At 39.2% G+C, this 16,302-nt stretch overlaps 2 protein-coding genes across 2 annotated transcripts in view; both read right to left on the bottom strand.

Moving 5' to 3' along the window:
* Positions 1-16,302, bottom strand: part of LOC143367581 (uncharacterized) — a 257,197-nt gene that overhangs the window by 79,110 nt on the left and 161,785 nt on the right. The window lies entirely within an intron of this gene.
* LOC143367808 (uncharacterized) lies at positions 7,076-9,615 on the bottom strand. The gene is made up of 2 exons (XM_076809984.1): positions 9,447-9,615; positions 7,076-8,985 (listed from the first exon to the last, which is right to left on the bottom strand). The coding sequence occupies exons 1-2, from the start codon at positions 9,501-9,503 to the stop codon at positions 7,135-7,137; spliced, it is 1,908 nt and encodes a 635-aa protein (XP_076666099.1). The 5' UTR covers positions 9,504-9,615; the 3' UTR covers positions 7,076-7,134.

Genomic DNA, 16,302 nt, shown 5'->3' with positions numbered 1-16,302 from the left:
ATTACGGGTGCGAACTGTGTGGATCGATAGAATCGGTTGAATGGAATAAAAAGAAATTGAATAAATGTATATTCATCCAGTGGACCAATGAACATCCTCGTCACGTGAATATCACACAGGAAGGACCCTTATCTTCGCTAAACACTCTTTTCACTATGATCTTTATCCTTGTTAATTAAAATCATATATTTCACTTCAACTGAACAGGACAGGGGACACAGAAATGAAAAAAGTTCATATAAATCTTGTTCCCGAATTATAACTATTTTTGTACTCCCATCAGTGGCGGATTTAACAGGGCGGCTGAGGAGCAGTTACCGCCTAGGCCCCTGCACAGAAGGCCCCGCAGGGCCTCGTGATAAAAAAATTATGATTAGGTATAAGTATCCAAACACTGCACTTTTTCCGTACTACTACGCTTATTCCGTTTTTAGTAAACTACCCCTTTTATTTCCCCCCAAAAATGAGCCCCACAGAACGTTAACCACTTGGGCCTTTTTTCTTAAATCCGCCACTGACTCCCATAATTCTTAACGGCACACCGAGATAGTGTAACTGATTCTACTAAATATTTGTATAACTCTTTGTATTTGAGCTTGTTTTACGTAATGGGAAATTAATCGTCGTCACATTTTAGTCACATCTATTACATTTATTGAGAAAATCTACAGCGCGACTACTGCAGGCTAACGTGGCCATGTCTAACACTTCTTATAAAGGCAAGGGGTTGCACAGAACCGAGGAACAAAAATAGATACAACTGGGGAATAAGGTCAAATAGGGCACATATGTTTATATAAACTTTTTTCATCGCTTTCGTGTCCCTCGCCCACTGTTGCAGCGCGTCCACCCTGTATTCCGTTATTTTCAGTTACTTCCATGTGACTTTCTGTTCTTTAATTTTACTTTCCACGTGGTGTTACGAGGCCGTGTTATTATCTTAACCCTTAACTGGTATCCTGGGGTCAGTCATGACCCCAAGCACGCAAGGTTCGCTGCAAAATATTTGGTTGTCTAAGTTTGTAAACTGAATTTCTAATTAATTTGATCATAATAGTTTAACTTTCTACGTATCTATTATTTTATACATTACCTACGAACAAAATAGGTATTCATAGAGGTTGATCTAATGTCGACTTTACAAATTTCTGTGTCCTTTTTTATTTGGGGTCTGCCACGACCCCAAGATAACAGTTACGTTTGAAAAAAACAGTATACCAGTTAAGGGTTAATAGTTATTCACCTTGCTCGGCCATTTCGTCCTCCATGCTCGCAAGGACCAATTCTCCTCGATAATTTAGCCTTAAGGAAGCGTAGCGAAATCACTGACTCTGCCCTCCAAACGAGTTAATCCGATTTCGATATTCCCGCAGTCTCTGTGACATAGCGAAAGCAGAAGGACCGAACAAAACCTCGGCTTCCTGTCGGCGAAGCACAACTTCCTGTTGGTCGAGCGGTCTTTTTCAGCGGGATAGTCTGGTCAGAATTGGCAATTGGGACGTCCTTAGTTAGCGAAGCAGTCGGTAAATTTACTCAGGTGGCTTTACCCACTTCCACGTCGAATTGTCGTTAACTGTAAGGGCTCCCCCCTATTTGCCACTGGTTTTCGTCCTCGCTGCGCAGGCAAGCTTCGCGAACGTACCCGGTGACGACGAACTAATCCGCCTCCGGTGATTACGCAGTTAAGCGGCCTCTTCTTAAGGCTGGCGCATTTCCCCGGGGAGATTTTCTGCTCGAACGATGCAAATTTATGATAAGCACATTGTGACTGCGATGCGGCCAGACGCGGAAGATGTATGTACGACCAAAAATGATGATTTTAGGGATTGCGGATGGGCAAGGGTAGATTGTCGCTGCGTCAAGGGGGCTCGGTGGGAATAATGCAGTGTAGGAGTTAGAAAAAGGGGCTTTTTGCTGTCTCTTTATAATTCAGTATTCCAGGAAGATGCTGCTAAGGAAGTTCAACAAAATTCGTAGAAGTATCAGAGCCGCAGGCCTTTTATAAAAAGTGGAAGACAAGAGGTGGAAGTTAGAGGATGAGTCTTAGGTGTTAGGTGGAAGAATAAAGCTCGCGTTATTGAAATATTAGTGGAATCGAGGGTTTATAATGCTGATGACGAATGGACAGGCGAAGAAGGAAGAGAAATATGCGCAAGTTTCGTGAATAAATAAGCGTTCCATCAATCACTTAGGAAGTAATGATTTGATAGGAAAGAAAACAGGATAGTTAGGAATTATAATAGCGCCTTACAATTCGCTGCACCTCGTCTTTTATGCAATTTGGGTACTTGCTAGCCATTATGTAAATCAGTTCGACGAACTTGAGGAGTGGTGGAGGAATGCTTTTGAAAAATTTTGAAAAGCGAATCGCACTTTTCTGATATAATTATGTTTGAGTTGGACTTGCTCTTGTCTAATTTTGAAAGTGCGTCGCAAACCGTGCAAATTTCCTTAAATTAGCACAAACAGAAAGTATCTAGTATTGTTGAATGCTCTGCAAACTTGTGTTAGTTTCAGTGAAAAGAAATTTGTAAAAGACGAACTGTAAATAGCGCGGAATTAAAGTGTAATTAATAGAATAATCATTATACGTTTATGATCCCGTTTATAATTACTTTGCAAATATTTCTTCACACTTAGTTGCACTTGCAGTAAACGAGGTGGTAGCATGTATACAAACGCAGAATTTGTTAATGTTCGGGATTAAACTTTTGTACTAGACGATTTCTTCGGTAATTCAAACATCATTTGTCAGGAATATTATCAGTAATTTTAAATAAAATTTTTAACTAAATTGTTTTAAAGCATGTTAGAGAAAGAAATGTAAGGAAAAATATGAAAGTAAAATTCCCACTCACATTATTTATTTAAAAGAACACAGTTCTCAGCCTTTTTGACAAGTTTCCCTCAAACTTTAGGTATTTTTAAACGTCCCTCGAGGCGTTCACTGCTTCATTCAAACTTCGATTTAATTTTCATGAGGTTACGGAGTGATTACTGCGTTTGAAGAACTTTCATTTCAAACGAATTAAATATAGAAGAAAATTAATTGTGATTACAGCGACGCAAGGGCGAATTTAAAATCCATGCTTCACGAAATTAGAAAGTCTTGGGATAAGTAGCGGGAAGAACGTATCGTGGGGAAGTTGGAATGAAGGGTAATTTTTTAATAAGACGTCGACGATATTCGATTTGTTTGCTTCGACTCTCCTGTTATATACGAATTTATTTAATTAGATATTATATTGCAAAGAGAAATGAAGGAAGGAAGTAGTAAGAACAGTGTTTCTTTATAAACTTTGTATCTATAGTTACAGAAACATTATCTCGAGTCAAATAAATTTAAATAAAACAGTATTCTTTTCCATTATTATCAATAAACTAATTAAAAGTTTAAATAATCAGATCCCCTACACTGTCATAAAATCTTAACCAATATTTCCCCCGAATCTCGTTTCGAAGTTCCCACAGATCTACCAAAACATCAACCCCCAAAAAACTATCATTTACTAATTAACCCTAAAGACAGAGCTTTAAAACCTGCTGAAAATAAACCTCCTCCAAATAAAACCACAAACAACCACCTTCCCCTCAAGTGAAACAAGCCACGACACATAAAAAGTGAAATTCTGTTAAAGTCCTCAGAAGTTCATCGTTCAAGCCGTGCAACTCTCAAGCTTCATACAAATTCCCCTCGTCGCGACAACATTTACTGCCTAAAATTGTATCTTCAGGTTATCATTCCGCGTCGGAATGACGCCCCTCGAGGGCTCCTGTCTGGTGTATAAACGTGCTATCGTGAAACGCCCAACAAAACACGGCAACCCTGGTTGTACAAAGGGCTACGGTTCAAGTAAACAGGGTATTATTATTACCTGAGTAAATTATAAGAGCAGGACCGTGAGACAGTTACGAGGATTTCTTCAGCGGGGGGACGTATTTCTTCGCCCTTCTAATTGACTGGTTCGATCACCGCGGATGAATATCTGGTGCTCTGGGCGTCGATTGAACTTGCCATGCCGTTCGGCCCTGTTCCCAGAAGCTCGTCGGTTGTTCGTTGGAGTTCACCGAGGGCTATTCTTCGCTTTCAGTCGACGTGTCCGGCGCAACTTCTGGCGCAAGTTCCAGCTGCTCTGCACTCACGTCCGCCGGTTCGCCAACAGATTCACTTTCGTTGGTTTCGCTGGGGACTGGTGTGCTCGAAAAATCGATCCCCTCCTCACTGGGCAAGCTGGAGGATACCTTCCTGACGTCTTCCACGTCAACCTCCTCCGGTGCGCTTTCACGCTTCTCTAGGTTCAAATTCGCGCCATTACAACGTTATTTCTGCTCGTTCGTCAAGACTTCTGGTGGAACGTTTCGAAGTTTTGTTAATTACGAGAGAAAGCCAGTGAGTAAGGTGCCCTGCTATTTAGTAAAATGATCCAGTTTGCCTATTAAGCGAGAGTGACGAGTTAACTCGTCATATGAAAACTCACGTCGGTTGACTATGACGAGTTAACTCGTCGTGTCAATAGTTAATTCCCTTATGACGAGTTAACGCGTCATGTCAATGCACACCATTTTTTTTATGACGAGTTAACTCGTCCTGTCAATAATCACAATGTTCTTATGACGAGTTAACTCGTCATGCCGGAATTCATACAGGTTGCGTATAACGAGTTAGCTCGTCACGTGAAAGCTCATACAGATTGTATATGACGAGTTTACACGTCATGCGAATTTTAATCCGTAACAGTTAACAATAAATCTGGTAATCCACTGCTGTCGTATATGTTCCAAGGTAGATCGCGCATACTATGCAGAATTAGTATGTATTCTCTATGCGCTTCTGAAAAAAAGCAATTCCTCGCCTAACAGGTTAAACTGTTTACGTAATTGATGCGAACACGCGTGCACCTCCCATATTTTCCCACAATCGCCTTCTTCGTTATGGCGCGTGCGTAAGGGGTAGACCATCCCCGAAAATCATCTGCCCGATAAACGAGGGAACCTTTCTTTTATGACTTCCCCTTGTACAATGGAGCATGTCACAAAGTCGACCCAAAGCCACTTCTCTGGCTGTGAATCACGCAAGACTCCCACTCTTTCATGTTATACAGTGGGATCTTAATTACCAGAAGTAATCGGCAGATACTATGCTCGATTTCTGTTCTGATAATGGAACGGTCAACCAGAAATTTATTTAGATCGAATAGAAATTGTTCAGGGTTAATTCGGTCCTACTGTTTTTGCCAATTTCGCCGATCAATTTAAACACCACATATATTCGTTTTACGACAAACCGAACCTTTGGCTTGGGCCTCCTCGAGCAACCTCGCTTTCAAGAACTCGAGCCTTCTGCAATTGTTCTCCGGCGTACATCCAATGATAGGCATTTTTCAAGGACCTATTACACGAAAGGATTTCAGTTCAATAGCTTCTTCTTGAATATATTTTGCTACAGGGTATATAAATGTCATTCTGTATACAGGATAGTTAGCCAAATAATGAAAGTATGCGATTAATCTGTTTTCGTTGAAATTATGTGAAAGAATCATTAACATAAAAGTTGAATATTACTGACAAAGATGAAAATTGAAATTAAGAAAGCAGATGTTGATGAATTTTTCAGTTGGTACATAAAATAAATTATTTCGATTGGTGAAATGTTAATAACCCATTTTACTCTGAGAAATAATACCCATGGAAAAAACTTAATATCTTCTTCACATTTCATTCTTTTCAAACAATCCAACTTTGTCTAATATTTTCTCTCGTTGGTAAGGACAGATACAATAATCGGTCCTGTAATCTATTTTCAGTGAATTATTCTAGAAAAATTCTATCACAGCCACCGAAACGACAGTTTTTAAGCATCCCCGCTGTGGCAGCGTTAACACCTACTTTCCAGAAGCAAGAAGAAAAAGGAAGCCTTTGTTTCAACTCGACGCAAGATTATCTTCGTGACCCAGAAGCGGTTCTTTTAAGAAAGATTAACGAGTCCCCCTTTTTAACAGTATTTTTTGTATCCTGCCGACTTGGAACGCTTCTCTCTGCAGTCTTTCTTCGGTCTTGGTGGCTCGGCAGCGCATTTGCAGCCTTGTTCGCAACTAGGTGGTCGATAACTCTCAATTGACTAACGTAAAAAACATATCAAGAGTGAGTCGTAAATTCTTGCACAGTATGCAGCATACCGTCTTTCTTTTTTTTTTTACCTCGAAGCCCAAGGAGTGGTACGCGGGGGGAATTACAAAATTAGCAGATGGATGGGTTAATAGGTACCATGAAATACAATGATGCTGCGTTTAAAAACTAGAATCTATTCTGCTCAATTTGTATACAACAGCTATAGTACTTTACACATAAACTGAGAAGAAACTTATGATTTGTCCTTTGTGAAAGAAAGTTTAATTCAACTTATATAACAATTCTCTTTCGAACATGGGGTCAATATTGAGAAAATCTATTGCAAGATTCGGTTCCATCTTTACCCCACACTAAAAAGTAGTATAGAGTAAGTCCAGGATAGTCCGTACACCTAACATAAAGTGGGCATTAAAGCTAATACTGATATTATTTATTTTATCAAAATAAAGCTAAGGTGCCGAGAGAGATGGTTCTCGTCGTTGGGGGACATGGTTCGCGTCAATTTGAGAGAGATGGCCCACATAATTATTCATGAAAAAATAACAAAGAAAGCAAAATTATTTATGAGTGAATATTACAAGAGCGGTCTATAATTACGTAAGGGAATTTTTGGCGATTTTTTACGTCCTCCCTCCCCCAATATAGGAACTTTGTAAGATTTTACATTCCAACCCCGTCCCCCTTCCTTCCGTACGTAATAATTTTTCACAATTTAAAACAAAATTATAGCGCTTACCTGATTAAGACGCTACCTGATTCCCTTTCCCCCCCTTTTAAGAAAGCGTAAGAAATTCGCGACCTCCTCCCCTTCAAAAAGCCTTACGTAATTTAAGCACGACCCCGACAACTACAGATTTATTGATATTTAATTTGTTTATGCTAAACAAGTAAAGAACACGTCAAACAGTGATTAGCAAAACATATAAAAAAAAATCAACAAGTAAAATAAATAAACAAAAACTATATTTTAATATTTGGGAAAAGTACACAGTCGAACACATCTACTCAATTTTTTATTCTATTAAGCCTAACTAGCTTTTCCCGCCGGCCACAAATGTTACATCTATCACCATACATTGTACATGTTTTATGCATCCATTTACTACAGTCAATGCATTTTAGCCAGTCGACGTTTAGATCCGTTTTCGAATAATTTAATAAACATTCGAGACAACAATCCTCTTCTTCTAAAAAAATCAATTCAAGAAGATTCACTGGAAGATCATCTTCTTCACTCTCACACCCCCTTTGTATTTTCTGCTTCTTCATTGATTTTCCAGTAGCTTCAATTCTATTTTCACTCTTCATCGATTTTCTCTTAAGGTTATGTTTCTTTTCTTGTGCAAACTCTTCATCACGAATCCTGGCGGATTGCCTTCGTTGATTTTTCCCTCGCTGTTCTAATTTCGGTGCTGGACTGGTCTTGTGCAGATGTTTGGAGGAGCTCGCATTATGAGACGTGTTTTCAGTGCTTTCAAAATTTTTGCTGCACGAAGGAGTTTCAATGGCAGCTATTCGTCGTACAAGTGGTTGGCTTGCTGATTCATTTACTGCTTCTGGTTGGGAAGAAGCTGTATCCACGGATGGCTTGGCAATCTGCAGGACACTGTTGGACGAACTTACTGTTCTGCCGATACCTGTGGCGTCACTAGTAGACAAAGAGGTACTTGATACATTGAACTCTGAACGAATAGTTCCATTCAGAGGGAATATTCCTGTCGCTGCGAAGCCATTGACAGCATTGTCAAATGTAGCGCTCTTTGCCCATGCATTTCCGACCAGAGCTCCAGCGTGTACCCTTTTAATTTGCTTCTTATGATAATTCACCCACCCTTGTGTCTCTTCTTTGTAAAAACTCATGAAAGGTTTAAAAATGTATCTGTCGAGCAGCTGGAAAGCTTGCGTCGTATGGCTAGGTAAGCACAACAAAACTATGTCATGGGCAGCGGCAAAATCAAACATTTCTAAAGAACTTTGATGGGAAGAGTGTCCATCCATTAAAAGAAGTACCTTACCAAGTGGTTTTTGCGGTGCGAAATGCTCCACCAACCACTGGTAAAATATTTCTGAGGAGATGTCAGACGACTTTGGGTTCTTGTACACTTTCGATCCCGGAGGAAGCCCAATCTCCATTCCGGACACTTGTCTTACTCCTTTTATTACCAGCGAAGGGGGAAGAAAAACGCCCTCGGCACTGCAACAAGCTATGACTGAGACGCTTTCATCCGAGGTCGAGCAATGTATATTGTTCGACCCTTTAGTTAGCGATTCTTCAGGGTTTTTACTCAATTGACAACTAGTTTCATCAACGGTAAATATGTTTCCTGGTTTCGTGTACAAGTCATGCTCATTGTATATATTCATGAGCAATTTAAAAAAATCACCCACTTCTTCCTTATTCTCTATGCTCTTAGGTCGACCTAGCGACGAACCTTCGGCCTGTCCGATGGTTAATTCCTTATTCCGTTTCAAAAAGGAAGCAAGCCAATCGTAGCCTGCTAATCTAGTCTCTGTGTTGAATTTGTGCTGGAGCCCTAATGATTCAGCGAATTCAAATGCCGTACGCCTGATTGTTGTCCTGTCGGGAGCAAAGCCAGCTTCTTGAAGGCGTAGAATGTGTCCAACCAGTCTTTTTTCATTGTCGCGTCCCAGAAGTCCTTGGGGGCCAAGAGACACTTTATTAAAATTATTTGTCCGCCTCCTTTGCTGGATAGTTGTGGGAGGTATGCCATAATATCGAGAAGCTTCCCTGACTCCAAGATCTCCCTTTTCAATTCTGTTGATGGCTTCCGTTAAATTTTCCACCGTCCATTGACCTCTGACGGATCCTGGTTTTCGTACATATTCGGTTGGCATCTTGCGAAACAAGAAATTGAGAGTAATTAATATAGCAATAACGTCCAAAGGAATAGATTGGACCTATAAAATTAATAAATTATTGCATCAGGCATGTTCATTATGAATTCAATTTATATTTAATTTATACTCCCTCGCGAAATATTGCGAATTTCACTGACAGAAGAAACGTTTAGAAAGCCGAGTCATCACTCGCCCACAATTCGAAAGTGAACCATCTATCCCAATCGTAACTGGACCATCTCTCCTTTCTGCAGGGAGAGATGGTCCCCTCGTTAGATTTGAAAGAAAGGGTTAATATGGCCAAATGCTTTCGCTGCATTGTCCCTCGATACCTCTACCATCTTATTATCCAAAACACTGAACGAAAATTAAGTTGGAAGTATATATTAATCACGGTTCTGTATAAAACTGTTCTATAAAAGAGGTTAGGTTCGAGGTTAAATGTAGACTCCACTTACCTTTTGTAGCCTATAAATCCGGGAAACCACAGAATGAACCGAAACTACGTTATTCATTCAACTGTTTGGCTCATAGCGAAGCAATTGTTCTGCACCTTAACGCGCTCTTACGTATAGAATCTGAAATATACCAACTGCACCAACTCTCCTGCCGTACCGACTCACCCGGACTTACCGCATTCTTCAGTACCGACTTATTTCTGCGCAAACCTTCATCCACAATTTTACCATATTCACTGCCACATTCTGCTAATTTCTAATAAATTGCAAATTAATATACAAACTCATTTTTTTTTAAAGAATAGACCTCGTAAGAAGAAGATTTATTCTATAATTTCAATTCTTTTTGGAACGTAGGATCACCTTTTTTTCAGTTGTACCACTAGCGTGGCCCTTATTTATACGTGTCGATTTTTTTTTGTATTTCTTTGCTCGCACCTCCTAGAACGGTGAAATTTGATGAAAAAAATAACCCCTGCAAAAGTTTATTGTAATCGGACAACAGGAAAGGGTGTCGACCGGGACTTAAAGTTTAGAATTCATCGATGGTTTGAATTTGAAGAATTTCTCAAAAATGGTAAGCCCTATCGAAATTTTGTTCAAATAATATTAAAAGAGCATTCAATTTTCTACAATTACTGTATATATAAGTTTTCCGTCCTTCCAACCATCTTTTAGATAATAGCGTTTGAATATAGAGAGCTCCGCGCCGCGCGCGTCCCGCGTGACGTATTGTCTGCACGCGCCCGGCGCGGAGCTCTCTATATTCAAGCGCTATTATCTAAAAAGTGGTTGAAGCCACAAAAAAATTATATATACAGTAATTGTAGGAAATTGAATGCTCTTTTAATATTATTTGAACAAAATTTCGATAGGGCTTACCATTTTTGAGAAATTCTTCAAATTCAAACCATTGATGAATTCTAAACTTTAAGGCCCGATCGGCATCCTTTTCTGTTGTCCGATTGCAATAAACTTTTGCAGGGGCTATTTTTTTATGAAATGGGACCATATTAGGGGGTAAGAGCAAACGAAATTGCAGGTTGAAAATAAGGGCCACCCTATTATACCACGAATCTTAACCCACCCAGTGTACTAAAGGTTTTTAGCCCTTTCTAAAAATAAACAAAGAAATTCATATATTTCTGCTGTTATCATCGAATACGACTATTTAGTGTCGGAAAATTCCCAGATTCTGAGTCAATTTATTTTACGCCGTGCACGGGAACTTGGACAATTTCGCCCGAAAATTTTGGGAACTTCCGGAATTATTTAGAGCTCATTGGCGCAGCGAAGTTCTTGGTAGAACCCGCATTTATTGAATTACTTCGGGTATCGAGCGCCGTTTCGAATATTCCGTTCACCACAGTACGTATACCCGGAGAACACTTCTCATCTTCGTAGGATTCACTTCTGTTTCATAATGGAAATACTTTCGAGAGCGTACTTTACATTTTTATAGAATAAACGCGGGATTGGTACAGGTGCCGTGGAGTGTTATTTACTTATTGTATCCTTAACTTTCGCATTGGCAATGTGGGTAAAAATTGTATTCGGGCCCTTTTGCTATCACTTGGGCAACAATTTCTTTCATATTCCGTCTTTGTAGATACGACTAAGAAAGGAATATTCATAATAAAATAATGAAATTATTTTTTTTTTTTACATTCAAGAGTCATTGATTTTTTTATAATAAATAGGACGTATTTTCATCAGTATATAATATTATAACCGTCCAAAGAAGGGAATCCAGTTATACACGAGGAATGAATAAATATTACCCTGTTTTATATTTTTGACAGTGAAGTTAGCAATAAGAAAACACTGAAAGCTACAAAAATAAGTAGAAGACCCAGGATTGTCAAGTAGTAAAAATTCAATCATAAGAAAGTCAGACCGTTACCAAGTAATACCAACTGTTACCAGTTCTTCAAAGTTAATATCAGACAGAACTTCCTTCAAGTTGAAGAATCATTTTTAATCTTATATCGGTATCGATAGCAGTTTGCAAAGAAATTTCGCTGCCCCGTGTGCGTAACCGCCCGAAGGTTCCAATGAACGAAACAATAGCCAAATCATTCCACCGTAAATCGTGTACTTTTTGCATTTCGTGTCAGGGATTTTGATGAAATAGAAATATGACGTAGTGCAGGCAAAATTAAAGGGAGTTTAAGTCATCGTTTTGTTAGCTACGAATTTCTTTACACTATACAGGCCGTCAAGGTTTGTAATTTTTTGCATTTTCGCTAAAACAGGATAACTAACGAACCGTACACAATTTCTTCTTCTTTTACTTTAATTGAGACGGATTGGCCTGCTTGCATAAATTTTCTTGTAGACTGAAGTGTCAGTTTTGCAACATGAGAATTATAACCAAACTTTGCTTTAAAGGGTCTCCCTACCTTGACGGACGAAAAATGATGCGCACTTTGGGATTTTTTTAAAACAAAACCACTAAATCCTCCCTAGCCAGAAGTATATTCTTCAAAATAAAGAAAGTTTCAGTCGAATCGGATAATAACTTTTGGAGATACAGGTCCCACCGATTTGGATCAATTGTTTGACGCCTTAACTCTAACGACTCCCCAGTGCCGTCTGCAATGATTAATCATAAAACAAAAAATATATTTCTATAACATAAAACATCCTTAATACAATGCAAAAAGTCCCCTTAAATTATATACAGTAGTTTTCCTTTAATTAATTCCTAAAGATCACCTATTTTTGGGGGCTCTAGACCGGAACCTCCCCTTAAAAACAATCCCACATATCGCGCTGCTTTTCAGGCCGTCGAAGTAGGGAGTACCCTTAAGGTCGGATTATTAAAAAACCCCCAAGATGTACCCAAATTCTCGGCGGCCTTCTTTATGTCTTTATCTAGGGTGATTACTTTAAAATTGCCTTTATAACGACCTGCTAACGACAGGGGGTGCTCTGTTTCCAGTTGCCAGCCCATGCGCGCAGCTGCTGCGGATGGTTGATTTTACATTTCCATTACCATACTAGTAGAAGCATTTACTGCATCACTCGAATATTCGGTACGTATAACTAGCATCTATTGAGAAAATATTATTTCGCGATTATTCACGAAGTATGCAGTGCTGCGCATCTTGGCCAAAAGAAAATGGATACCAGCCACTTTATCGACCACTTAGCCGCGAGGATTGTGATGCAATAAATATTTCTCATAGTGCAGTTCGTAAGGGGCATCCGATATTGCATTAACCCCGAAGTTGAAATTGAAACCGATATCAGTGGAGAGTGGCGATAATATTCCCGATTGTTCGTGACGTGGCGCTGTTACGTGTACTTAATAGAAGGCTCGATCACTACGCACGATCAATGTTGGATCTTCTGGCGCGCTAGAAGACACACAGTGCGGATCGCAATCGAAACGATCGGGCACAGCTTTGCTGCGTGCCTCGACTGAAACGGTCGAACGAGCGGCCATGGGCTTTTCAGTCGTTCCACGGCTCGTCCCTTCCTGTTCTGCCATTTCGAGAACGCGACACGCTCCAATCGCCGCGAATTTCTACCCACGGAGCATTCCCGACGCCTTCTTCGCACGAGACGAGTCCTCTTTTGTAAAGGGAGAAAAAAAACCAGAAGCCTAGCTTCAGTACGGTCCCTTCGCTTTCTCTCCATCCGCCTCTTCGAGGTGGATTACAGAGAGCCGGGCGTGGAAAGGTAGGTATTTGAAAAAAGAAATAACTCTTTCAACGCCGAATGTTCTGTTTCATTCATTTAGTTGGAAGTGTAAACAGTGGGGCTCGATGTTTTACAGAAATTAACCCCCTGCTTTGTAATGGCATTTTTAGCCTAAAAAATTTCAGTTGCAAACCTACTATTTACCACTTTCGTTAGATATTCTGTTTAATAGAATGCGACACGCAGAATGCAAAGGGGAAGGTAAGAAATTTTCACTCACTCGGCAGATTTTTGGAGTCCTGGTGTGCAGACGGTTCGTTAGTTTGCAGGATCAGCTCAGGGGTTGAAATAATTTTGAACAGCCAAAATGAATTTTGAGGGGTTTAACGCGAAACGGGGATTTTGGGGCCGAAAACTGTACGACTATTGCAGGGAGTAAATGTTAATTAATTCGCCATGTCGTTTCTGTCGTTGCGTTTGGCAACAGACATTCGTCTTTTGTTGAGCACCGAACATTAAGCCGGGTACACAATTGCTGAACTATTTTCGCTGTTATAGTGGCAGTTTTTAATCTCTGTTAAGTTACAATAAATTGAATTACGAAACTTCAACTTAACTAATGAAATATATTGCCTTTTTAATTAAATCGTTTTTGCCAAACAATTATTATTTCATAACAAGAGTAACGCTTTTTAAGGACCTATAATTTAGGGGTGGAAACTCTAGGAGAGGCCCTAAACATTTAAAAGATTTTGAGGCCCCTTTCTAGTTTATTGATATATTAAAGTAGAATAATACATAATATTATAGTTAATGCAAGAGTGCGTCTCTAATTCGTCTTATACTGCGTACACACACCGAACGAACAACCAAAAGATCGGGATGCCCCGGAAGACCTCCGTCGACAAGGTGCGTCTTCATTGCCAAAGAAGGAAAACGCCACGGGGCTAATTTCCAACACCCTTTACGACTAAAAAGTGTTTCCAACAGAAGTTAGATTTTAAAATTCAGAAAATTCTATGGTGCTTCTCTTTCTCCTGATGCCCTAAGCACGTGCTTATTGGTTAATCCAGCACTGTGTACAGCTTTACGCAACACTACAAAACTATAAACATAGAATTATCCATCAGTATCGAAGAAAAATCTCCATCTTCCTTTGGTTCTTACTAGCATCTACTTTATACAAAATAAAAAAAATTAACGTATTTTTCCAAATACTTTGAACATCATGGCTAATTTATAAAACTACCTAAAATGAAGATTCTGCTCATAATAATAAAATAAAATAAGACACAATAAAAATACAAAATAAAATATGCGATTTCCCTTTGCGTTCTCTCATCTTTCCTACCCCCGTGCTTTTTTTAATTCAAATTTTGAAATACCTATTGCTGTAATATTCATACAAAGTGTGCGAAGCGCGAATGTTACACAAAGTATAAATATTACTTTGGCGGTGCGCTTATTCTACGTAGTATCATTACAAAAGCTGTAGTTATGCGTTAAATGTGAACAATGACAGTGATCGTTGTCTTATTAATGGCGTGACGTCGCGAGGCAACGTTATTATAAAATCACATGAAAGATGGGAGGAAGATAGGGGAGTACACGTATCATTAATAAAATTACATGTCGAGTGCAGCATCGTGCACGTGTTCACCTGAGGATCCAACGCTATTAACGTCCACTAAATTTTAATGTCGTTTTCTGACCAGCTGCGTTATCGGATAATTAACATCCACGGCAATTTAAGATAATGCCTTGTGTTATCTACAGTCGCGGCATCCTGGTCGCAACTATAATTGCGCACGCGTTGTTTAAAGCGTGGACTAAAAGGAAGCAAAGGCGCTCACGGTACATATGGACGTTTATCTAGGAAGACACTATTGCCACAGTGATACGTGTCCCAGCAAACCATCGTTGCGTCGCCCATGTGGTAGTACTGAAATATGACCGGGATTTCCGTAAATACAAAATTTATCGAGACGTCATTCGTCACGTAGAAATATGCAGTTCCATTTTTCAAGTCGCTCGAGGTTCTTGCAGAAATTAAGCGTCGTTATTAAATAACTAAATTAAATAATATTTAAAACTGTCCCGGACGACAATAGTTCAATTTAATTAAAGTCATTAAAAATTGAACGATAAAAAATATATAAAACAACATTTAATTTAAACTATTTTTACAGAAAAATAATTATGCTCTTGTACTACACTTACTTAAATAAAATCGTGGGGCAGGATATTTCATAGCAGCATATGAATGAATTTAATACAGAATCAAGCGTCGAAATGAATGCGTCGTGAAACATCCTGCCCCGCGATTTTATTTAAAGTGAAAAATACCACCGTAATATTGTAGTAAATTATTTTTTACTTTTTAGTACATTTTTGATCAACTGAAATAAAATCGTTTGACTTGAAATTTTATTTTATACATTTTACTTTATTTTTTTAATTTAGTAACCTGTCCATGCCCCTAAACTAGAGAACCTCTTTACTAGATCATCTTAGACTCCCGTAGCGAACTAAATGGCACACTATTCTTTCTTCCGCATCAAGAGCGAACAGCAATTTGCAATTCAGTTCACCAATTCCATTCCTCTCCGGGGAAATTATTTTATTAAATTTTCTGAAACGAAGAGTGCGACGCAATTTTTTTTTTAGTCCCGCGGACGTATTCAGATATTGCAAAAAAGAAAATTATATTTCAGAGAACAGTTTTATGATTTATATCATGCGTAGGCAAAAATTTATGAAACGAACCACATTCGAGGGAATATGACCAAACATAAACGGAAATGAATGCAAACGAACGGGTTCCTGGTGGCGAGATATGGCGCGCGCGATATAATTTCACTTCGCCGCGTCTAGTGCAGTTCGAACACCCTAACCGGTAGTTTCTGGGTAACTTGTAGGTACATACATACTGCCATTTCCGACCGACTACCGGAAATAACTTAACCAGCGGCCCTACAGGCGTTGGAATAATCGGCTTTCTGACGATCATCGCCATAGTTGATTCGCATTCTTGCATTGTGCACTTCGCCTGCTTTCGAGCTTCCATTGCGTGAATTATTGTTATTGATATTATTGTCCTGCGTTCATGAGAATTCTGAGATATGTAGCTTATAATCAAATCCTTCTAGCTTCTTAAAAAACTCAAGTTTTTTAGACCAATTTTAAAAAAGTTATTCTGTTTTCAACG

This window comes from Andrena cerasifolii, chromosome 4 (assembly GCF_050908995.1).
Source record: "Andrena cerasifolii isolate SP2316 chromosome 4, iyAndCera1_principal, whole genome shotgun sequence".
Classification (NCBI taxonomy): domain Eukaryota; kingdom Metazoa; phylum Arthropoda; class Insecta; order Hymenoptera; family Andrenidae; genus Andrena; species Andrena cerasifolii.
This window is presented reverse-complemented; position numbering and strand designations above follow the sequence as displayed.

What these genes read in the sequence shown, in the direction of transcription:
- LOC143367808 (XM_076809984.1), bottom strand. Translation starts at nt 9,503, where the DNA reads ATGAATAACGTAGTTTCGGTTCATTCTGTGGTTTCCCGGATTTATAGG. An exon ending in GGATTTATAGGCTACAAAAG is followed by an intron (nt 8,986 to 9,446) that starts GTAAGTGGAGTC and finishes TTGTTTCGCAAG; the next exon opens with ATGCCAACCGAATATGTACG.